General features: G+C 30.3%; 1 protein-coding gene across 3 annotated transcripts in view; it reads right to left on the reverse strand.

The window, feature by feature from the left end:
* LOC129965805 (paired box protein Pax-6-like) overlaps positions 1-26,432 on the reverse strand; it is a 94,520-nt gene that overhangs the window by 37,912 nt on the left and 30,176 nt on the right. For 2 of the 3 annotated variants that reach the window (XM_056080007.1, XM_056080005.1), the window contains exons 2-4: positions 25,023-25,164; positions 19,173-19,519; positions 2,413-2,743 (exon numbers count right to left, since the gene is read on the reverse strand). In XM_056080007.1, the coding sequence (XP_055935982.1) occupies positions 2,413-2,743; positions 19,173-19,519; positions 25,023-25,056 (712 nt within the window). In that variant the 5' untranslated portion in view covers positions 25,057-25,164. The remainder of the gene's footprint in view (positions 1-2,412; positions 2,744-19,172; positions 19,520-25,022; positions 25,165-26,432) is intronic. The other variant, XM_056080006.1, reaches the window with a different exon arrangement.

Below are 26,432 nucleotides of genomic sequence, written 5' to 3' on the forward strand. Positions count from 1 at the left end.
GGTTGGTTTCATAGTATTACATAACTTAATATTAAATATTAATTAATTTAAACAGTTAATTTTATCATATGATTACGACATTATAGACATTTACGTCGTTCCTCCGATTTTTTAGTTTCAAATTGTTGTTACATTTCTGAAAAAAAAATAATAAACAATCCCAATAAAATATAATTATCATAATTTGCACTGTTGTTTATAATGGCACTTGCCATGCACAAGCTCGCTGACGAAGTCAGCGATTTTAAGCCAAGGGAGCGTCTCTTGTTTTTAGTAGCGCCAACTAGGGCCAAGAGTACGTCTTAGCTACTCACACATCTCATTCGCTTACACAATCCCTTTTTACAGGGGGGCACATTCACACATCTCACAGATAGAACGGAGGAAGAACAACCATGCCCGTACCGGGACTCGAACCCAGGACGCCCAGAACACGGGGTAGACGCGTTACCCCTATGCCAGGACGCCGGCATAATTTGCACTTGCCCCTTTAAAAGTTTAAATGTAATTTTGCTTATAAAATGTAGAATGTTGATACTGTTCGCTCCAAGTTAAAAAAATTTATAATAAATACATTTCGTTATGTATGTTCAGCTCGACCTTGAAATTTTGGGAAGAGCTGGAAATTTTTATAAACAGTTTGTAAAATAGAACAGATGATGCAGAAATCCTCTGATTATTTAGAGATTATTATAGAAACCGCTCTCTTCCATTTATTACATACAGTCTTGAATGAATTATTTAAATTTAAATTATTGCATTTCATATTTCGAGAAGTCAAAAGATAGTAGTAAGAAATTTTGAAATGAGAATTATTCTTAAAATTTGCTTTTAAAAAGAAGCTGCTTCTTTCCTTAATATAAACAAAATAAAGCCTTTCATTATATAAGAAGGAAATTTAAACGCATTTTAACAATTAATATCTTCTTAAATTTTTCCAGTTTTCATTATCATAAATAATTTTTTTTAAATATATATAAGTATTTGTAAGTGCAAATTCAAATAATTGTGCATTTTTGAAAACAAAGTAATGTTGTTTGATGAAATAAAATGACATTTTAACGGTTAAACGAGCATTTCGATGAAAATGTAATTTCGTATATTTCATGTGAAAAGAAATGAAATGATAAAAATTATGTAAATTAAGTCCAATATTAATGTTTTAAAGAGAATGAACTAAAAATGGATTGTGACAGTGCAAGATATAGATATAAGATATGATTAAAACAGACATTTTAATCTTCCCACACAGTTTGATATTTTTAACCTTTTCGCATTCTTCACTGAATAGCCGCATAATTCAGAATAAATATATGAAATATTGTACTAATAAATCACTATTTTGATAACTTACAACTAAATCATGTTAAAAAATTTCACCTATATTTTGGCTATTTTTTAAAGAAAGCTTTCACAGTAATCTGATTATATTAATTTGATTTGGTATTTTAATACACAGAAATAATAATTTCTTACTAATAAAAATTATTGATATGTTAAGAAATCAGCGTATCTAATCAATGTGTAACTATATAATCATATCAATGTGTAACTATTATAATACATATATATGGATTTTCATCATTATTTATAAAATTAATATGCCCTATGTTTGTAATTATTAGAACCATTTATTCTTTAACTGACTTCTAATCCATATCTATGAATTCATTTCTAATTCAACACTGGCTTCTTTTTGTAAACAAAATTCATTTTCATATATGAAAGAAAGGTTCTTCAAAGTAGAAAGTGAATTTACAAGATACATATCAAAATATCTTTTGCGGGGTCGATTTATTGATACAGATGCAGCGTTTTTAAATGCTCTGAAGTATTTCGAATGTCGGTTTAATATATTTGACAGTTTTTAAATAAATTTCTAGAAATCTACCTTTCTAAAAATTTATCATTTTTAAATTATTTTTATATGAAATATAAAATTTTGTGTTTGATGAACTTAAATTTTCTTTGACTAAAATTGTCTTAGGCATACGATAAATGCTTTCAAATGTGCGATAAGTGTTAAACTTTCAAATTTAATAAATGCGTAACAAAGAAGAGAAACAATAATTAAAATCAAAAGAAAAATAGCTTAACATCTCTAAATTTCAAAATGTACGGGACATTATATAACATTCTTCGTAATAATAACACGACATCTAACATTCAATCAAGAAAAATCAAAGCACAATTTTTAGTAAAATTTCAATCAGCGGAAGGCAATATTCCTCTTTCAAAAAAACAAAATTGATTATATTCAAAATATATTAGTGAAGACAATTAAATTGACATATATATACATATGTGCAAATGATTATGTGACTGACAAAAGATCTCATATACCATATATATAATATAATCTCAAAAACGGTGCAGGTTAATAAAACAGTTAAAAAATATAATACTGCTTACTTTTTTTGGCACTAGAATCACTTCCATTGTGTTGTCCATTGCAAACGCCGAGACCCGCCGAAGTTACGGGGCCGACCAGACTGCCTGTCGCCGCGGCTGCTGCAGCGGCTGCCGCAGACAGTCCTGCCGGGGACGTCCCGTGGGGCACGCCGGCAGCCGTCAGATGCGACGCCCCGGTATGGTACCAGGGCCACGGCTGGCCGCCGTTTAGCATTCGCAGTTTGTCGTACACGAGCTCGGCTCCCGGCACCGTCAGTTGGTGCTGGTGGTGTTGTTGCTGTTGCTCTTTCTGAGCGGCTAGGTTACGGAGCACTCTGTTGATTGAAGAAACCTGAAATGAAGCCAAAAGATAGCTGATTAATCACGAGAAACACGAATATGTTGCTAAGACATAAAAATAATTAAATAAGTGGTATGTTGCATCGATTACTGAACAATCAGGAAAAATAATGTAAATGATTGAATACATAGAAGCATTGATTGAAGAAATCTGAAATTATGTCAAAAGATATCTAATTAATCACAATAAATACAAATATGTTGCCAAGATATAAAAATAAATGTGCTCTGAATAAACGATATGCTATATCCATTGCTGGGCGGTCAGAAAATGTAGTTTTACATGGCAGTATATGTTAATTGTTACAATTTAACGTAACTATTGTATCATATGTATGGTGCGAAATTATCATAAGATCACTTAACGAATTTAAGTGAAAAAAATTAGCTGAATTATTTAAATTTTCTTTTCGCTAATCATCATTATCTTCTTGTAATTTGAAAATAAAATTGAAAATGTAATTAAAAAAAACCAGAAAAGCATTGTATTAAAAAAAAGTAGCAAATAAATTAATTATGACAGCATGTTTCGCAATGCCTTGATTTCAGTTATCGATGATGACCTTGAAAATAAAAGCTCTACTTAGATGCGCGAATACTGGAATGCTCCCAACAGATTCATGCTGAAATTGAAATAATGTGGCTATTCTCATAATGTAGTCTCTTCCTCTCTTTAGAAAGGCACAAAAGTAGGTCGTTTCTTGTCATGGATAATTGAAAACAAATTTTAAGAAGTATGTAATATTTTCTACTTATCTGAGGGATAGCAAGATGCTATCTGAAAACTTTAATAAAATGAAAGCGTACGGGAAATAGAATCGATTTAGTACGAGACAGTGAGTCTAATTCAAGGTCACGCTGATTTCGTTTCAGCATTTTTCGCTCTCTCGCTGTAATTTGTTATTCTAAGAAATTTTTATTCATGTGGGAATTGTAAATAATTTTAATAACAAGTATTCGTTATATAGCACATTTAATATTTCTAGCTACAGTCAGTGCCTGCTTGATGTTCGTGTGGGAGTGCGAGTAGTGAAAGCGCTCTAGAGCCCGTGCTTCTGAAAACTTCGCACCACTGACAGATTTCGTAAAAAAAATGCTATAAATGCTATAAATTGCTATAAATGTAAATTGAAAAAATGCTATAAATGTAAATTGAAAAAATGCTATAAATGTAAATTGGAAAAATGCTATAAATGTAAATTGGAAAAATGCTATAAATCTATTTTATTACTACATTATCAATAAATTTGCTATGAAGCCTTAAGAAAATTAAGCAAAATCACGAATTTCTATCTTATTCTGGTAATTCACATATCGAACTGTATTGAAAAGTTTATGGAACAATTATTATTAATACATATTTATTACCAATCTTTTATATGATTGAAATATTGACTTTTTGAAAATAATTACCTATTTAACTTTAAAAATTTTTTTTTCTCAGTTATTTATTTTACCAACTTGTACAGAATGATAAATAGCAAAATGAAATTATTTTACTTTACGAAATTTATTAAACTCCACTATTTATACTAAAAATTAGGCTCCAATTTTTTCTGACCAACTCTGTCTACAAAAGAATCTACGCGTGTAAAATTAATTTTTTTTATTTGTTTCTTTGAATCGTATACAGTTCCACATCCTTTACAGGATCTAACATAGTTGGAATGCATATTCCTTAGCACCAAGAAAAATTAACTCTGCTGTTGAAGAATTTGTTGTCCCTTAAAAACAGTGAAATAGAGGTAGAACGATTTTTTTACATTTTTTTCATCATAATTTTAAAATATATTATTGCATATAAATTATTTTTATATGAACCTAACATTTAAAAAATTAATTTTTCAGAGACATAAATTAATGTGTATTTACATATATATATATATATATATATATATATATATATATATAGTGCGAATTCTTGGTCCTTCTTTGACCTTGATTTTCGCCCTATAAGATACTTCTTGTTCATTTTTTTTTCGCGTATATGCGTTGTTGTTTCTTATGGTGCTTAGACAAGCCCGCGGTTATAAATGCAGCGATTTAAGCCGGTAGGGGGTGCGTCTCTTTTTTTTAGCAGCGCCAATAAGATCAAGAGTACGACTTTGCCACTCACGCATCACTCATTCGCTTGAACAACCCCTTTTTACAGCCCCTTTTTTTCTTTTTACAGGTTACCCGCTGTTACAACCCCTTTTTACTTTTTCCTCTGTTCTATCTGTGAACATTCAACACAACTCACATATAGAACAGAGGAAGAACAACCGTGCCAGAACCAGGACTCAAACACAAGATGCCCAGATCACGGGGAAGACGCGCTACCCATATGCCAGGACGCTGGCTTCACGTATATGTGAGTATCGTGTCGTTTCTGATTGTATTATTTTTATTCAGTCCGCGAGCAATCCTAATTTATTTTATTGTTAAATATAAACATCTCCTCCTTTCATCTTTCCTCTCATTCCGATTTTGACAAATTAAACTCATCTTAACGTATGCGCAAAAGAGCGGAGGGGTTTAGAATCCGCTGTCAAACAATATATATATATATATATATATATATATATAGAGAGAGAGAGAGAGAGAGAGAGAGAGAGAGAGAAAACATTCTATAAACGCAGGAGGCCGAGCTGCAGCTACCGCATTTAGTCATGCAATAAAATTCATATACCTGTTTACTATGAAAACAATTCAAATCAGGTTTTGAAAAGCGATGCAAAGATGAATGCTTGGAGTTAAACAATGATTGATAAAAACTAGGAACAGTTCTACTGATTTAAGGATCTACAATTTCATATTTAACCTTAAATGAACCTTCAGATAAACTTTAATCAGATGAAGATATCTCGGGAGAAATTCGATCAGGCAGACACAGTTTCGCAGAAACGGCTTAACTAACTGCAAGAGTGATCGAAGTGGAAATGATGGCAATCGATTGCAAACATCATTGTATGAGAGAGTTAGATGTCATTCACCCCATACTGAAATTCAAAGCAAGGGCTACAAAACGTCCCGGGAAGAGTATTCTCCCGTCAACTTTCTCATATATTTATAAAATCTTTTACATTTAATTTATCGTGTAATAAAGAGAATCAAGTATAATTTTGAAACGGCGTCTCTTTCTATTGAAGGATCAGATCCAAAATTTGATATAGATCTAAAATTATGAAGTAAAATTTTATTTTTCTAGCTTATTATGCTTTACAGTTATTGTGCCCACATGCTTATGAACAAACTTCTTTTTTTTTATGGATTTGACCGAAATTTAACTGTGAGATAATCAGTAATTTTTGCAATTATACAATTTGATGCAAAGGACACATATTTTATCCAACTTATGACACTTTGATATTATCATGCACTTAAACAGATAATTAGGAGGGAGAGGCAACATGAAATGAATTTTTAAACATGATGAAAGATCAAAAACTCCAAATGATGGAATTTATGATTACAGTATTCCTTTAATGAGAAAGTTTAAAAAAATTGGTGCTGTTCGTTGAAAAAATAAATAACTGGCTTTGATAAAAACAATTGAATAGCATGTATGTATTCAATATAATGATGAATACATGCTATGCTATTCGATGTATGCAATATCATAATGTAATGATTTATCTTTAATTTTTTTAAACAAAAAAGGAAAAAAATTGTGGTATTGCTTAGATTATATAGATAAAATAAATTTTATAAAACTATTCTTTGAAAGAGTTCTTTTATTAGAGAAATGCAATTCATTCGTTTATTAGAGAGATAAAACTAATTTTTTTTGTGTTGAAATTATTTTTATATTTTGTATTGAATTGTACAATTATATTTTGTATTGAATTGTATTATTATATTTTGCATTGAATTGTATTGAAATTATTTTTGTATTGTAAAATAGTGAAAACTAAATTTTCAGTATTTTAAAATTTTAGATATTGATTATATACTAATTATATATACTTTTAGTTACTAATTATATACTTTTATCAACTATTTTTAGTTACTAATTATTGATACATTATTATAAGTTACGTGAAATATCAGAATATATATATATATATTGCGATTTCACCACACATATGAAATTCAAATTTCATATTGTGACAATTCTGGCAATCGTGGGAAATTTTAAAATTCTATCTCATCATCAAATGAGGAAAAAAAGAGGATTATGAAATTTAATCTTCACAAATATGACGCAAGTCAAATTAAATAAAAGTGCTTAAAAGATGAGTTCTCTTAATAGATAAACATCCCTCTGAAATAATAATTATTATATATAATTTGTAACAGGGCCTCTATTATTATGAATAAGATATCGTAAAAGTGCCGCATTATTTAAAGGACTTCATTATTTTAAACTAATTCACGAATTTCCGTCATTAACCCTTTCGCCGTCCTCTTCTGTCCGCGAAAATTTCTTTTTTCCGCTGTTTTTCACCGCATTCGAACAAACAAAAATAAAAGCTCAAGCAGGTAAATATTTAGAAAGCGTTTTAAGCGTAAAAAATCTTTAAAATGTAGAAAAGCGCTTGAAGCGCGTTACGGCCGCCCTGCAGAAATTTTATTTGAACGCGTTAGACCCGTTACGGACGACGAAGAGGTAAAAGAAAAGCTTCAAAGTAAATAAATAGATTTTTATTCCAAATTTCAGAAAAATGCATTTAAAGTTAATACAATTCAAAAGCGTGAGTTTTCATTAATTTTTTACTATGAATTTTTATTTGTATTTCTTCAAAAAATATGTAATTTTTACTTTACATATTCAAGTATCAAATAACATTTCACTGTTTATTAAAACATGAGAGATAAAAAAAAATAAGAAAAAAGTAATCAACGAGTTGCTTTTATTATAACTTGCTAAGTTACACTTCTTAGATTTCTTTATTAATTTTTATTATAATATACAGGATTGCAGACGACAGATTACAGCACAGCTAACTTTGCTCCTTGCTCAAATAAAATTAATTTGAATGTATTAATTTGAATTTTTTTCAGAAACAGCACAAAAAAAGATACAAAAATATTTATGATTTGCATTGTATTTATAGACATCGGTTAGAAGTATTCAAATGCGCTCATTCTCCTTAATAGCATCATCAACAACTGGTCCGCATTAGGAACAACATGGTTATAAATTTTCTTGTTTGGAGCAACTAAAACTAATGTAAGGAATAAAATCAAATTTCACATGCAATTTATTTGAAGTATGAGAGAAATTCCATAACTAAAAATATCTGAAGAAGTTGATGCAGTACCTTGTATACAGGGAACGTTAAGGAATTGAATATATTACATATGGAATACTGAACTCTACTGTTGACTAATGAAAGATTATTTTTAGTGAGTTTTAAATTTATATTAATTATTTGTGTATGTGTATATTCTGTGTGCACTTTTAAATTGTTATTATTATTATTGTGGTAGTTATTTTCTTGTGCTTCCACAATCTGTATATGAAGTATGATGTCATTCCGTTCGCATTTCTTAGCTGCAGATGCCTTCCAGCAAGGAAAGTTATTTTATGAACACCCTGTATTTTATAAGTAAGGAATTTGTTAACTGAAACCAATCTCATTATATTACTACACATAATTATAGTCTGTGTATTTTCTATAGACGGTTCACGGTCACATTTTCTACCTCTCTATTGGTTGTCTAGTACCAGTAACGCGGTAGAAAATGTGACCTTGAACCGCCTACATAAATACACAGGCTAAAATATTCAATTGTGTAAAAAGGAAATATTCAACGAAATGTGATGCTTTATAATTATTCGTATATATCAAACATTTAAAGATGCATATTTTGATTGAGAAAAAAATTAAGCTAATTACAAGCATTTAAATTATCTATCCAGGATGGTTATAAACCAATTCTCGCTTTCCTACGGAAGTGCTTAGTAATACGACTGTTTTTGAATTGGTCATCTTTCAGTTTTTTTGTAATACGAAATATATTTCATCATGAACTATCATGTCATTAAAATCAGCTATATGAAGAACTATTTTGTTTCATTTCACAAAGGGAAATTTATAACAATGTTAAACTTTGTAAATCTGGATAAAGGTATTAGACCTAAAATTGTAAATTCTCTAAATGGGCTTAATGCCTTTAAAAAGTTTTCAAAAAATTTGCATCAAAAATGTTTATTAAAATTGCATAATGTTTATACTGTGTAAAGTAGATGATGTAAACGACAGCTATTCGAAATAACACACACACAACATAATTTGCAGATGCAGGCGTAGAGGTTCTTTAACGATTCTTATTCGTCATAATTTGAATGAAATAATCCAGTTTTTAGGTTTTGACAAATTTTCTTTAATCAAGCCATGATAAGAGCAGCATACCAAACCGAATATTATAGCAGAAAGCAGGAAAAAGAGACCTTGAGAAAATACTTTGAGGTTGTTTTTTTTTATTTCAGTATCATTAAGTTAACATTAACACTTCAGTAAGTTTTTCAGTAACATTTTTCTTAATTTGAATTATATTTCACATTGAACTGGTTGAGTTTAAGCTTCTACAATGAAGAAAGAAATTTTAAAAAAAATATTTAATAATCTGAACTGCAAAAATAACATTATAATATATTTATGGAAATATCAGATACTGTTCATTATCGTATTCGGAAAAACCTCTGAGCTTTTGCGCACACGTCAGGAAGCGTTTATTTTGTTTAAAAAAAAAAAGGAGTGGGAGGTAAGATCAAAGAAGCAGATATTTACAATTAAAAAAAGGTGGATTCAGATAATTCTCGGAATTAGGAGGCATGATAATTGCTCATCTTTTTGCTTACTATCCATCAGCGAAATATAATCGTCGAAAACTGCTAATCTCGGGATTCTTAAACGAGCAGTATTGATATTATCTAAACTAAGTAGCAGCTGTGAAAGTAATATTTTTTCTGCTGGGCCATTGGTAATTGTTTATCATAAGAATTAAATTAAATAGGAAATCCATTCTAATCTCGAACACGAAGTAGCTCAATTTAAAAATGAGCATAATAGAAATTAAACGTTTCCATTTATTAGACATTCACATAAACGTTTTTCAAACAAGTATTCTCCAATGTCGAATAAAAATAAATACTTGATCAAGTATCAGGAAAGACTACAACCGCTCTTGAGTAATTATGATAGCACTTGATGTTCCCAATGTAGCAAAACACTTCAACTTCACTTTTGCCTTTTATATGCAATGAACAAATTCAGCAAACTTAACATTCCCTTTGGGAAAAATCAAATGACGACCTTAAGCATCGGGGAATGCAAATATGCTTATCAAGATAAACATATATTTAGCTTCAAATTTCCAAACAACAAAGAATCATATCCTTCGTTAAAATAGGATTTTTCAAAGTTGTTCATCGTTACAGGAAAGCACTGAATAGCTAGCTATAGCCAAAGGCAACTCTAATTATTAACATTATGTTGGTATACCATTACGCCAAGCTAAAGAAACTTGTAAGTAACGATTTGTATAATTGATACATTTAAATATAACTCCGTTTAAAGCGATGTTCTTAATAATAAAACTCGGCATTTAAACTAAAGGTTGTTTCAATCCATGCAATAAAATGTGTAGAAGCGCATATTATGTCAATCGAGTGTAGTACAAATCTCTCTTAGCTCTTTGTATATTTTCTCTTCAAGTTTTCATTGGTTGCAGGTGATATTATAAATAATAGTAAAGGGTAAAATTCATATTTATATCACTTAAATATTTTATGGAAAAGATATTTAAGAAAAATATTCTATAAAATTATTATATTTTGATAAGTTTCGTAAATTGTAAACATACTTTTAATAACAAGAATATTCTGTGCAAGTAGTTTTTTTTCCTTTCATTTTTAGAATTAAAAATATCTTTTCTGAAGACTGTAATTAAATAATTTTAAATTCTTTCTCCTACTGCAGTTTTTTTTTACTGTTTTTACTCTTACTAAATCTAATATGAACATTAAATTTCGACTTGGCCTCAAAATATTTTAAACATCTTGAAATGAACAAATATGTTTGAGTTTTTACTAAAATTGTTATTCAAACTGCAAATTGGCACTACTTATTCTCCTGACGAATAAACTCGTCATAACGCAAAATGTTGTACTTTTTCCATGACGAATATACTAGTTAAAAACAGTTAACTGGTGAAATAATCATTTAATTATTTTAATAATTTTAGTTATTTATAATGTTTCAAAATAATTTGGGAAAATTAAAATTCAAAATCTTAAGTTATTAACTTTTTTGTTCATCTTTTCAATCCATAAAAAAATTGCATAAAAATCTTAATTAATTATTTGAATTATTAGTTAAATTAATTAGTTATGAAATTGTTGCTCCTCTGTTCATATAAAAGTCTTAAAGTCTTATTTACAGTTAGGGTATGAAAGAAACACATGACATAATACTTTTTATTTATTTTTATTTCCTTCAAAAAATTTTCTAAATAATACCTTTTAAAACAGAGAGTTATAGCTTATTTTATATATAAAGTTATCATAATATTGATTGTATTTTTATTCATGTTATTTAATGATGTACTTTAAATTTAAAAAATCATTAATATCGTTACTCTATTAAAATCTTTCACATGAAATGATCTTGCATATTTTCTACTCAAAGTAACAACACACATGAAAAGCGCTACGTCAATATAATTTTCAAATCCATTACACTTTTCCACAAGGAAAAGGGGAGAAAGAAGCACGATGTTATGGTATAAGATAATCTATCTAAAATGCATAGATAAGATGCATAGTTACGTTTATACTGTGGCACTACACCGAAGCCATAGTTTATCGAAATCTAATTATCAGAATTTCAAGTAATAAAATTTCGGTTTTTGTATCGTTCAAAGGTAACTGTTACTTTTTTTCCCCATTTTCTGTATAAATGAGCGGTTCCCCCAAAATGGGACATTTCATTCGTAACCTGATTCTAGCGAAGAACCACCTTATAAGCGGATTAGTCCTCCGTGTGTTCTCCTCCCACTGATGGAGTACAGAAGTTTCGATTTGAGGTGGTGGCCCTGTGACATGCTCGATATTGTTCAAAATCATAAATTCCGTCCCGAAATAACCTTATGCTGCTTCTAACCGGACATAATTGTAACTAAAATAAAATAAATTCACGCTGACAGTGGCATAGCAAACGAGGGGCAGGGAGTTATTGATATCTTACCAAGCTTTTAACGCTTTACGTCATTTTTTAAGAATAAATATGATCTTGAGCGAAAAAATATTACCATGTCTAGGTGCCACTTATACTTATAAATCTAATGATTGTGATGGGGAGCAAAAATATCATATAATGCCTTGGGCTCAATTTATCTTTATTACATCACTGCCTAGTTGGGCACGCTTCTTCATGTAAAGGGGGGGGGATAATAAAACATGATGAAACACGAAGGCAACAAAAAAAAAAGAAAAAAAAAGGGAAAAAAATAAATAAGTGACTAATAAAACCACGACAAGAGCAATGTATTCTTTTCGGGAAAAAGCAGAACACTATCCTTAAAAAAATAGATATCTAGAAATAAGACAATGTGTATTTTCATATTACTTATTTTAAATTTCAAAATATAATATTTAGATAGCAATTTTCAGCAAAAACTGATTAAAATTGAAGATTTCAGTTAAATTACAATTTTATTTATTAAAAATTAAGCGAAATTATGGCTGTTTCTATTATAAATTCCAAAAATAATACAGAACAAAAAGAATTTTTACATCATATTAACATTCAGAAAATTATCAATTCAAAAATACCTGTTTTCTAGCTGTACAATTTTATCTATTTTTGATTAATTAAAAAAAAATTGTAACGTATTTTATGACAATATCATTGAAGTAAAAGCTCAAACTGTTTCACTGTTTGCTTAATATTATATCTGGATATTTTTTCCCCTTTTTCAATGATCAAGATACGAAGATAAAGCTTATTTTTCTATGTCGTGTAGATTTCAATATGAAGTATGCTTTTAATATTTTTTTTTTTTTTTTGAAATTTTGAAGTAATTATAATTAACTTAATTCCGGAATCAAACATAATGAAAAACTTTTATAACTCGGCCATTTTTAAATATTGCTGCTCTGTATTGTGATATAATAAAGATATAAACCAAAAGTTAGGATAATGAAAACACAATAGACAGAACGGTTTAAGATTTCTAAAATAATATACTTTATGTCTTTTAAAATTTAAAATTTCAAAATATTTTGCCGATGAAGCAATTAAGACAGAGATTCACAAAATAATTGAAATTTTTAGTAACCATTAATCCCGGCGAACCAACTAATCGTCAAAGACGGCTAATTACAAATGAAGCAAGCTCAATGTAACTGAAAAAACACGTATGAAACTCACACCTTTCAAAACGTTAGGAAAAGTCGCTCTCGCATAAATTTTCCACACAACTCCAGTTACATAAATGAAATGTCATCGTCAGCGGTGGCGTGTGCTATGACTGCTACAATGGACGCCAATCATCCTTAATTCAACTGTGCTTTGCAACTTTACTGTTTCTAACAAGCAAAGCGCTCCGAGGTGAAGAAATACCCACACAATTTTCTGCTTCAGTAACTTGATTGACAAGCCCTGTTGCTCATAATGAAAAGAAAACAAATTTCTTTTTTAACCCTCCCCCCCCCCTCCATCAACACCCGGTGCTGCCTTTTTTTTTTTTTTTTCAGAACCTCCGCTCTTCCTCTTCTGCGATTTCAAACGCGCATGATAGGCAGCATGTTTCCGAAAGTGCCTTTATTGATATGTCCCGATGGTAGCCCACCGGGTTGTCAAAGGCCCCCGACTCGGGACCCCGTTGAGACCCCACGCGGACAGATCCTGCGAAATGACTATCATACTCAGCTGCCAAACGTGAAATGGAATTTCTAATGCTAAACGTGACAAAACGGAGAAAGTAGACGACGCCGACATCCCTAATTTTATTTACATTTCTCAATTCATATTTAAAAATAAAATTTCTAATTACTTTCAATAATTGATTAACGTGACAACTAAATAATTTCTAGGAAGGGCCTACGAGAATGTTTCTCAAAAGTTTCACAAATACTTTATATTAAAAGTGCGATTCAATTTCTCCATCTCCCGCATAAAATTGTGGACCGTAGTTAAAATCGCAAAAATCTTGCATGGCAGTACTTTCAAATTATTGATCCTTGGCACAATGTTAGCATTTTTACTGCATCTAGCTAGTGGCGATTAAACGATACGGTAAATAAATGTTTCTCAAATACTTTATATTAAAAGTGCGATTCAACTCCTCCATCTCCCGCATTGTTTGTTTGTTTGTTTCTTATGGCACTTGCCACTGACAAGCCCACTGTTACGAAGACAGCGATTTAAGCCTGAGGGGGACGTCTCTTATTTTTTATAGCAGCGCCAACTAGGGCCAAGAGTACGACTTTGCCACTCACGCATCACTCATTCGCTTGCACAACCCCTTTTTACAGGAGGGCACATTCACACATCTCACAGATAGAACAACCATGCCCAAACCCGGACTCGAACCCGGGACGCCCAGATCACGGGGAAACCGCGCTACCCCTATGCCAGGACGCCGGCATATCCCGCATAAAATTGTGGACCGTAGTTAAAGTCGCAAATATTTTGCATGGCAATATTTTCAAATTATTGATCCTTGGCACAATGTTAGCATTTTTACTGAATCTAGCTAGTGGCGATTAAACGATATGGTAAATAAATGTTTCTCAACAGTTTCTCAAATACTTTATATTAAAAGTGCGATTCAACTCCTCCATCTCCCGCATAAAATTGTGGAGTAAAGTTAAAGTCGCAAATGTCTTGCATGGCAATATTTTCAAATTACTGATCCTTGGCACAAAGTTAGCATTTTTACTGAATCTAGCTTGTGGCGATTAAATGATACAGTTAATAAATCGATGCCAAATAGGGTTACAATACTGATAATCCATCTCATTTTGAACACCTTTTTTCCGATCAATAAAAATCAAAATGTGACAACGAGCTACAGTTTCAGTCACAAAATCAAATACCAAATTTCATTTATTTAAGTTTGAGTTATTGCGTTTACTTGCGTGAAAAAGTACAGACCAACAGACAGTCAACCCTTCCACAGCGTTAGTTCAAGACTTTTCAAGAAATTGTATTTTAAATATTAAACTTGTGTGTCAGTTTTTTCTGTCTAACTCTTTAGGTTTTTTTTGTAATCATCATGTTAATTTATATTTGGACAGATAGGCTTTCTCATAAACAGAATTTCATTCAAAATTTAATTTTTAAAAAATCTGAAAATTTTGTATTAAGTTTACGTGTAAAATTTCACGCATTTAGCTGAAAGCGATTTTGAGTTATCATGTTCTCAGATAGATATAATTCTGTTTCAGACAAAAAAAAAAAAAAAAAAAAAAAACTTTTGGACTCGATGAGTTTTGAAACGTAAACTCAAAATACTTGTTGGTTGCAAAATACTTGTGAAAATTTCAAGTTGGGTTGTTGCTGTTGTTGTTGTTGATGATGATGATGATGATTAAAGTGTTTTCTCTTTGTTATACTTCGTTTACGAGAAAGTAAAAAGAGATTCTAAATTCCGGACAGTAAAAAAAATGTTACATTTAACGAGATAAATATTATTAGTAAAGCAAATTCAACTTAAAATGCTTTGATTACTGAGTGGGAGGGGGAGGGTATTTTGTGTTCATTAATAATAAAATTATATTAATTATTAAACTAATTACTAAAGGGATAAATTTTTTGATAAGATATTTTTATCCTTTAAGTTTCTTCTGCATCAACTTGGTTTTTCTATTGTGTACTTTAAAAAAAAAATGTTGCTTTAGATTGCTTTTCATCATATTCTTATAAATTTGGTAATACAATTTTAAACACTTGAGAAATTATAGAGAAGTTACACTCACGACGGTACCTGGAATTAAACTTAAAAAAAATGCAAATCGTTTCCGAATCAAATTACATATCCTACGAATGCCATGCATATTGCAATTGAACGATTAGCAATGTATATTATTATATAGTTAAAATGAACATCAATAAATGATTTATCACCAAACTATACCTATCGGTTAGACCACCAAAGATATTACATAGAAAGGAATTCATTCCAAAACGTTCTTTACTCAAGTGGAATTCTCATTTTACTGCCATTTGTAGCTGAGGATAAGTACTTGACTGTTTAGATAACTCTTTAGCAGTTGAAATTTCTCGGAAAGTTCTGGAGTGTGTACATTTTTGTTAAACCCTTTAGAAATGTAAATCCTATTCAAGGGATATTTACTCAATCACTTATTTTAATTGGCTCGCGAGCGGGACTTCAACCCATGTCGGAAACTCCATTCATGTGCACGTGTCACCATTTTGCATTCGGAATATTTCAAGCATTTCACAATCTACCGCAAAGAAATAATCTTCTCGCCACTGGCTGCTGAAGTGAAAACAAAATGGGGCTTCACCGTGGGTAGTAATTGTATATGGCTTCATGCTGTTAAAGCAGTGGCGGTCGAGTTCTACCACAAAGTAAGCCATGGAAAAGTGGCCTAGTGGGTAAGCCTAGTGAGTTTTTTTTTTTTTTTCTATCGTGTAGTCAGGCTTGAATCCCTCCACCTGGGAGTGTCAGTGAACATGAAATTCGAATCGCATAGTGATTTGGTGGCTTCGCTAATCATGCAACAGGTTGTATTAAAAAAACTACTCAAACCGACTAGGAGGGAAGTTGTCCTATATATAGTTACGATTGGTTAAATATTCAAGAATATAAATCAAAAGTTGAATTTGAAAATGCTTTTATTCTTTACTAATGGGATAAAATAGATCTTGAAACTTAAAACTTATCGAAAGTATGAGAAATGAAATGCTGAGCTGTTTATCACTTTCCATCACTCTGAGCAATAATTGAATCAGTAAAATGGTTTGCGAGTGGCTTTTCAGAGCGCAGAATTTTTCTTTTCTGAAAATTCCGTGTGTTTCTCTTGTCCATGTTTGATTGTCCATTTGAAAGCAACAATGGACAATCAAACAGAAATAAACAATTATAATATCTAACTTCTAATCAACAATGAGAATTTTCCAAGAGTATCAAATTCTATCGAAAGTTATCCTATATATCGTTACGATGGTTAAATATTTCAGAATATAAATCAAAAGTTGCATATTAAAGTGCTTTCATTCTTTACTAAATTTGGTTGACACTTGACTTGGTTGAAATTTCCAAGAGTATCGAATTCCAACGCACAATGAGGGTTGCCAAAAACTGCCAAAAGCTGCTCCCAATTTCGTCTCAGAGTTAAACAAGAAAAAATAAAAGTGTTTGTTTTATTTGTAAATCAAATGTTCTTTTGATTTCATGACGGTCTTTACATGGATTTCAGGAATACGAAAACATGTATTTTAACACTCACAACATATACGGACATTGTAACAGTCTACATGTTATCAGTTTGAACAGTTTGGGCAATGGTATAAGAAGACATCAAAATTTTAATAATTTTTTTATTAAATGTATCTTATAATTTTACCCTACAAACTTGAATAAATGCATCTTATTTCTATTTTATATATTTATTTTTAATTTTTCATATTAAATGACTACATAGTGATTTCTATTGAAAAATATCGCATGGATATTTTATAAAAAACTTACAATTGACTTCAAATTCTGATAAACATTTTGATTATGCGTATTCATTGTGATCCCTTACTATTTAGGCAACACGTAAATTTATATTTAGCCCCCTTTCGCTTTCTCGCATTCATCGCCATCCAGAGTTAAAAACGGAGATCCAAAATACTTCAATAAAAAATACATGCATCCTTTTTTTTAACTTCCGTTTATCTTACTTGGGAAATTGCTTTTCGGTATTCATTTTATGTTAAACTTTTTAAACTGTTGGATCTTCGTAATACTTTAAAATTGTAATAAGATATTGATTGTTTATTATTTTTATGTTTATTAATATTTTGCGAGTGATTGATTAGAGCTTAATTTAAGATTGGATAAATGAAAGGAAATCAAAATAAACAGAAACTGATTTAAATTTCAACATAACTGCAGAAAAATATAGAATGGAAATAACATAAATTAGTTGTCGTATGAGATTTTCAAACAGCGTGAAAATATTTCTCCCGCATCCTTCTTTTAAGAAATAAAAAAATACAAAAAATACGATAATTTTATTATGTTTTTTTCTCCCGTTACCATTGAAAGATTAACATAGTTCTAAAATCTCACTATTTAACGTTTTGAAGATCGCGTTAACGTTGACAAACTTATTTAAGCGTTTCTCTTTTAATATCTAGAATTTCAGTTAAGAAATCTTAAATTAATTTTACATATAAATAAATGAGTAATTTCTTCATCTATAAAAGCAACACAAACACACGCACATATGTGTGCGTGCGTGTATGTGTATTTATGTGTGTGTATGAGAGAGAGAGAGAGAGATAAATTTTAAATAATCTACGTTCTAAAAGCAATTTCAATCGAACTGCTATTTCACTATAAATTCTAAGTTACGTGCGATATCAGTTTTTCACAAAACCAAAATGGTGTATCGGCAAATTCCTTTCTGAAACTATATAAGCTAAAGATATTTTCTCTGGCTTTTTTTATTTTCCTGCTTTCTGCTTTCCTAGTCAGTTCTCTGCTCTGTATTTATTATAGCTTTGACAAAACAAAATAATCTTGATACTAGATCAGAACTGGATTGCTTCCTTAAAATTATGAAGAATTAAAGCCGTTAATGACCTCTACACCTGTTTCTTCAAAGAATGTTTTACACAAAAAACCTCACATGTTATATATCAATTATCGAAGGTTCAAAATTAAGACACAAGGCTTAAATGAGTCCTTGAGCACTTTAAAAGGGGACGCTCATCTAACATGCAGAAACCTATATAGTGTTCATACATGAACGAATGCTGAAAGGATGTTCTTGTTTAGGATATATGATGTAAGGAAGTTTTAAACTGTAAAACGACCTTTTTAAAGCAGTACGACTTCAAAAACTTGAAATCTATATGTTTTTATTTTTTCTTTGTTTTCAAGGCTTATTGAGTTTGGGGAAACTTACTGACAATTGACTTAAAAATGAAAAAAAATTAAGGGATATTATACTTGTTGTTTCTATAATTTTGATCGCTTTCCTAAACATAAATAACAGCTTGAAAATGTATTTTTTCCATAACGAATATTTGTAATTAAAATTTCATTACAAAGAAATTCAACAATGATGTATGATACTTTCGAGTTTCCTGTGTATTTATTTTTCAAGGCAGAATAATATACATGATGATATATATTTTGGGGTAATAAATAAAATAGATAATAATAATAATTTAATGGTGCAGTAACTAAAACATAAAATTTATATCAAGGTCATTCTGATACATATAGAAGAGAGCTACACTTACGCTAGGTATATTGTCATTGTTGCATACGCCTTCGGACAATAATCTGTCTCTAATTTCCCAAGCAAATATGGATGGACACTCCCTTTTGTAGTCGGCTATTTTGGCCACCACATGTGGTGTCGCCACGCGTGGCTTACTGCCGCCTATTGCTCTGGGTTTGATGGACCCTGTCTCATAGTATCTGCCCAGGATCTTGGATACGCAGCCGTTGGAGACCTGGAGGATGCGAGAGATGTCGCAGGGACGGGCGCCACTGTGGGCCAGCTCCACGATTTTTTGACGCGTGGAGTCTGGCAGAGGACGCCCGTTCACGTACACGCCGCCCAGCTGGTTGATGCCGCTGTGCCCTGAAATGAAAAAAATTTATGGTTATAACTTAAACGTAAATAATAAATGAAATTTTTAATTCAAAGTAATGGATTAAAAAACAAAAAAGAGATATCTGAATTAGAATCTCGTTTCGTGTTGGCTTATGAACAACAGACGAATTTAACAGATAATTTCAAAGTAATAAATGAATTATTGTTAGTATTTTCTTATATAAATTTAAAATAACAGATTAATTTAAATTATGGTATCACCAAAATAAAAAACCTTCATATCGTTGATGTAATGAAAATTATCTGTCTACCTTCTAGAAAATACTTGTTAAAAATTGTCCTGGGATCAGCATACCTAATAAAATCTGCATACACGCGAAAAAGTTTACTGCATTTTCGATACATAACAATGGCTGCAGGTCTTATAAATTCCAAGTTTAGAAGATAAAGTGTAGTTATATCTTAAACTCTTAATTCATGTTTCACATGATATGATACTAATTAAAAATTGTTATAAATATAATATTTTGCACATCTACAAACTATAATATCTTGGAAATATAAGTATTTATCTAGCGATATACAGCTTATATCCAGCGATAATTTCCTTCCCGAAATAGGATCATTCAAGCGCTTTTGCTTATGACAAGGACGACTGATGCATGCGCAGAATGATATACTTACTAAACCTGACGCCATGCAGACTTCATCCATTAATTGCGCGCTGCTGATGTCAAAAGTCGGAGGTGAATCAACCATGTATAATACATCCGATTTATATTATGGTGGCATCGTTGAAACTGTTGAATAGATATTATAGAATGGAAGCACAATCCAAGGTTTCAATGCTTTTGTTTTATTAAACCTTAAATGAATGTTTTCGATTGTATAGGAGAGAGACTGTGATTAACAATAATATATTAAGTTGATATGCTAATTTACCAATATTTGAAAGAAACCGCCTGGCTTTAAAATTGACTGCAAGTATATAAATCCATTTTTTCAAAAACTTTTCTTTGGCGAAATCTTTTTTAAACAAGTAAGAAGATTATGAAGATTTTGATATGCATAAAAAATCAACTCTTTTCTTTATTTAATAACTAGTTTCTTTAGGTAACCAGATGGTTGATCAGGAATATTAGTTATATTTAATTTTAGTTAAGTCGATCAAACGTAATTTCATATCGATCATTCCATCTGACAATAAAATCGTGTTATTTCAATTGTCTTTCATATATACATTTATTGTGCACAGGAGCATTCCTGATGGAGATTAGTCCCATGACATCATAGCTCTATTGAAAACACAATTATTCAGTCTCTGTCTCTTTCTCTCTCCAAACTTTCACAGATTAACTTTTTATTCTTCTCGTAGTACTCACTTTTTATTCAAAGCTAGACTGATTTTGAAACTTTGAATATTACTTTTTTAGACAATTTCAGTGACTGCCTCAATGAAAATCATCCTCGTCCAATGAACTTCTTTTTCTTAAGGCATCTGTTGATAGGATTATCATTATAAAAATCAAAGCTTCATAACTTGGTAAGTTTTGATCACAGAAGAGAAAAACATTTGTTTTTGTTTAAAATTTTAAAGCGTCGAGAATATTTCATTAAATATAACTTGTAGAAACGAAGGATTGCATAAAATTTTTGAATTATGCTTATATGTAATAGCTTAGAAATTAACTACTGGGCCACGTTTGGAGCGGATACCTTACATGCTTGAAATCGGATGGATTTTGTTAATCAATCTTATCTTATAATTGTATAATTTAATAAAGTAATTTTAAAAATGTAATTTAGATCTGCAGTTAGAAATAAAATCCATTTAGAAAATGACTTTATATTCTTATTTCTAAAATTTGTGTAAAATATTCATTGAAAGCTTCTCAGAATTCCTATCTCATACTTTATTTGCAATTTATGATTTTGAATTAATTTATTAATTTTATGATTATGAATTTATGATTTTCAATTTATGATTAATAATTAATTAATCATTGAAAGTATTTTCACAATTTGTTCTCTCCCTCGTATGTATGTTTCGTGAGAGCATATGCGTTATTTCTGGAGATGAAAACCTAACCTATCGATTATTTAATTATTATATCATTATCAGTTTCTTTACATGATTTTTGAAACCAAAAATGATTAAATTTTTTCTCTTCAATTCATAGTAAATTCTTTTGATGCCAGGATGACCTTTATTGTCAATAAAAAGAGAGAAAGAGGAAAAGAAATAGATAATGGATACATCACATAATTAATTGCCATGAATTAATTTTCTAAAATACCATTATCACCAGACTTTCCTCAAACCACATTTTCTTTTATCGTAATATTGTTGAAATACCTGCAGGAATTTTTATTAAATCCTGAGTATATAAGCTAATGTATTAAACAATTTATTCTTTGTTCTAATAAAAAATTGGAAAACGATAGAGTCTCCTTTTTGCTATCAATCCACCTAATTTGCACTTAATAACTCAAAAAGTTACAACGGTGCTGCCAAATTCCTTACATTTTTACATATTTAACATTTTTTCATCCATTTCTGTTGAAGTTATTATACCATAGGCATAAAATGAAAGTATTAAAGATACCATTATAAGCAACTAATTAGTCAATTTAATAAAGTGTTGAGAAGCATAAGTAATGTATTGTATTTACTATAGAAGTTCCACCACAGATATACTTAATAGCATCGAAATTTACAAAAGCGTCTAAATTTCTAAATATCTAGCATTCTTTCATTCAAGTCAAAACTTCTTAAAATTCCACTTTCGTTAATCAAATTTTTCTGCGATTGCTTTTATTTTTCTTTAATTTCCTTTAGATATTATTACATCATTTGCATAAAATGTAGGTATGGAGACTGAAATATAAGCACCTGATTAGATAGTCTGATATAAGCAATAAGAAGCATAAGGAATGTCCTCTTGTATCTGATATAGAAGCCTACACTTAACAGATCGAAATTTTTCAACTATGTTATGAAACAAGCTGAATTTTTAAATATCTAACATTCCGCCATTCCAATCATCTTTTGTTTTTTGTCCCTCCAAGGGCACAAAGACTAAGGGTGACCCTCCCGAATGCGAACCGCCCTTTTGATTGATGTCGATGCGATCAGAAAGGGGGAGGGGGAATATAGATAAGGCAAGGAGGGGAAAATTGAGATGTCAAAGTTTTTTAGCCGTGTTTGAGATGTCAGATAAGATATCCGTTAGCGCTTGGTCAGTTGTAAACAACGTTTGGTTTCTCGACAGTCGTTTATTTTCCACTTCCACTGCGAATTGATAAATGTGGTGGAGATTTTTCTTCTCAACACATTTGTAACTGAATTCTGAACAATATGTTTCTTTGACACTTGAAGTAGTTGGCCATTGTTTGAAGATATTTTTTGAGCCAAGATAGCCATTTTCTCAGCTCATTGATTCTTTCTGCTCATGCACTTCGTTTGCAAACTTCATTAAAATTGCAATCTTACTAATTATTCGATGCATGCTCGTATTGCATCTGAATATGTGAAATCAAATTCTTGTGATGTTTCAGTAATGATCCTCAACTGTCAGAAGATTCTTTTTGATGCAGAAATTATGTTTAAAGATAATTATGAAAAGTGCTGATTTTAAGCAAATAATTTGACCAAACAATTTAATTCATACTATAAGTTTTGTGAAATAAATATATAATTTATAACATAAATTTATTTCGAAGGAAATGTTACATAATAATCATCTTTATTTTAATGCCCTTGGGTTTGCTTGGCGATTATCAGATTACGTCAAGACCACCAACTTTCGTTATACATAAGATGCATGAATTTAACCAAAATGTTTGTATCTTCGGGTTTACTTGGCGATATTCAGATTACGCCGAGATTGCAAACGCCGAGTTGGTGATCACCAAGTTGGAGACGGTTTATACTTTTTTGGCGATTAATGGCGGGACGCGTAAAAATAAACGAATATCATTTAATTGCTTGGTTAGGTAACCCAATTTTTATTGCCTAGAATGGGCGAAAAAACTGTTTTTTTCCTTTCATCTACAACTGTTGTATTTTGTTATAAGATTTTTTTTTTCGCTGATTTTTCAGCAATGTTGCGTGCGATTGGAGAGCGCTGTGGGTAGGGGGAATGAGTGACAAAGACGCCACTTTTAAGATAGTGACAGAAAATTAGTATCACATTTATGTTTATAATAAATATTTTACTCTTAGTGGTTCAAAAAAAACCCACCAAGATTTTAGTGCCACTATTACTTTTTTGCTTCTGGTGAAAAAAATTACTCCCCAGAAAGAATTCATATTCAAAAATACATTCGAAGTACAAAACCGTGAATTCGAAATAGAAAACTATTTCATTTTTCATCAAGCAGTGACAACGGCTGTGAAATTTTAGGAACTAAAATAACATTTGATGTGCATTATTTCTAACCTTCCAATTCTCTATACAAATTGCAGGCACTAGTATTTTCAAATGACATTAATATAATCTACGTTCTGAATATTACATCATTTCATTTTTTTAAAGAGATATCCTAATACGCAATGGACAAGCCAGCGCTGACACCAAGATAAATCGCAACCGAGCTAAAAAATCATCAGCTTTTCGCTCTACTACATAAATGAAATGAATGACAAATAATTTTTAAATAATTAAACTACATTAAATTTATTGTTAATAAGAGTATACAGGATGTCTAGAAAGTCTATTTACAAGCATTTATATTTCAATTAAAATCTCCCAAAAAATCGTTCCTCTGTGATTCTCGCAAGTATATTTGTACTGAATTTAACAGTTCTTGGTCAAACGATCTGTCTTGTAAAGCACCAGCATACATTCATTGTCTTGAATTATTAGTAGCGATTTCATTTTTAAGCAGAAATAGTATATAAGGACATTAATATGTATAGAAGTAAATCATTTTTTAAAAAACATCTGGGGTCGGAATCGTAGGGAAGGTCCTGTTGCAGAATGTTTTTGTCGCTGAAATAAGTAAATGTAAAGGACGCACCAGAGAAAATATACAACAAAGGTATAATGAAATGCAAATTTACAGCAGAACAGCAACCCAGTTCTTTGAATAACAATAAATCGTATAAAGCGTGAGAGATACCTTAATAGCAATAAAGACACAGTTTCAATAGTAACTATATATCTTTATATTATTTGAAGTAACTGTTCAAAGGACTTGACCTTCAAAGTGATACACCCCTCATATGTTGCACAGTTATTAAATTATGTTAGACTTTAATTCCATTAAAATTGTGTTAGATATATTTTCTCTATTTTAACTTGTATTTCACTGACAAAGAATTTGTCCCTTCCTTAGCCCCAATGCCCTATAATAAAAATGACTTGTTTCTATATGCGTGATCTATCCTTAAAGTTTGTAAATGACTTTTTAGACATCCTGTATACTTATAAATTTCAAAAGTGAAATTCACGGATTATTTAATATTGGTAAAAGAAAGAAAAAAAAAAGAAACACTTTTAAAATGTTTCACCAAAAGCTACTGTACCTATGATGAAAGGGTGCGTACCTTTATGGGGCATCGTTGTGTAGGCTCCAAAGGCGGCAGCACCTCCTCCTGGCCGACCTACAATCGGCCACTCCAGTGAGGTGCCCAGTGGAAGCAACGTTTGGGACTAAAATTTTGAGACCTACAAACAAAAATGGATCATTAGAGTACAAACATACAAAATGACAATAATGGATAATTAGAATCACAAAAATACTAAATGATATTAATAAATAATTAGAATAATTGGGATAATGAATTCCAAGGCAATTTATAACTCATTTAATTGACAAAGCAATTTTTTAAGAGATTCGTATCTCTAGTACGAAATATTGCAGCATGATAATGTTTTAAGACATATTCATTTTACTTTCCGAATTTGTCCACGGAGTCAAAGCTACGGTACCGATACGGTACCTTGTACCACCATTTCATAATTAGATGGATTACAATAATCGATATCAGTTTTATTAAAAAAAGAAAAATTATTATTATTATTATTTTGAGAGAGAGGGAGAGTTTTTAATAGATATTCGGATGAAAAAAAGATTTTCTCATAAAAATTTTTACAAAAAGATTCTAAATCATTGAAAGAAAAGTATCCTCGCCACTATGTCAAACATAAAGCATTCATTTATTTCAGAAAAAAGTTTATGGACAATTGATAATAATTAGGAATTCTCTTAAATGACTGCGATGCTTACAATAATTTATTTTTTTAAATTCACTCTTAAAAAACCCAACTATTATATAGAGCGACAATGTTCATTAAAATAAATTGCATTTCATATCCTCTTAACTTGAAAGCATATAAATGTAATTACATAAAAAAAAAATATCAGAAAATGTAATAATTATTTTTCAATTTTTTAAAAACATATATGGGAATAAAATTAGTATAATCGAAAAACTACATTTTGAAATTCAAAATAATATAAAAAAGGAATTTGTGAAACAACATGCTCAGAAATTAGTGAAGAAAAAAATAAAAAGTCCAAGGGTTTTTTAATATTATAATACCATACTATCAAAATTTTCCTCCTAATAATTAAAAAAAAATATTTTTTAAACCTTTTTTCTATAAAGAAAATATGAAAAATTTTGAAGTGATTTCTGAACGCATTTTAATAGATACTTTATATAATTAATAAATAAAAATCAGTAAAAGAAAGAAAGTATCTGATGGAATTCGATTCTTCTTAAAATTATCAACCACATGCACACAAAAAAAAAGCATTTAAAATTATTTTTTTTAAATCCAAATATCTTCTTATTTTGTTTTTGATAACACATGCTAATTATAAGCAGCACAGGCTGATGTGCAAATTTTCATAAAAAGAATGAAAACAATTGCCTGAAATAACCCACATAAGAAAGAAAACAGATATTTTTTCCTCACGTGACATTTTC

Source organism: Argiope bruennichi, chromosome 4 (genome assembly GCF_947563725.1).
Source record: "Argiope bruennichi chromosome 4, qqArgBrue1.1, whole genome shotgun sequence".
In the NCBI taxonomy this organism is placed as follows: Eukaryota; Metazoa; Arthropoda; class Arachnida; order Araneae; family Araneidae; genus Argiope; species Argiope bruennichi.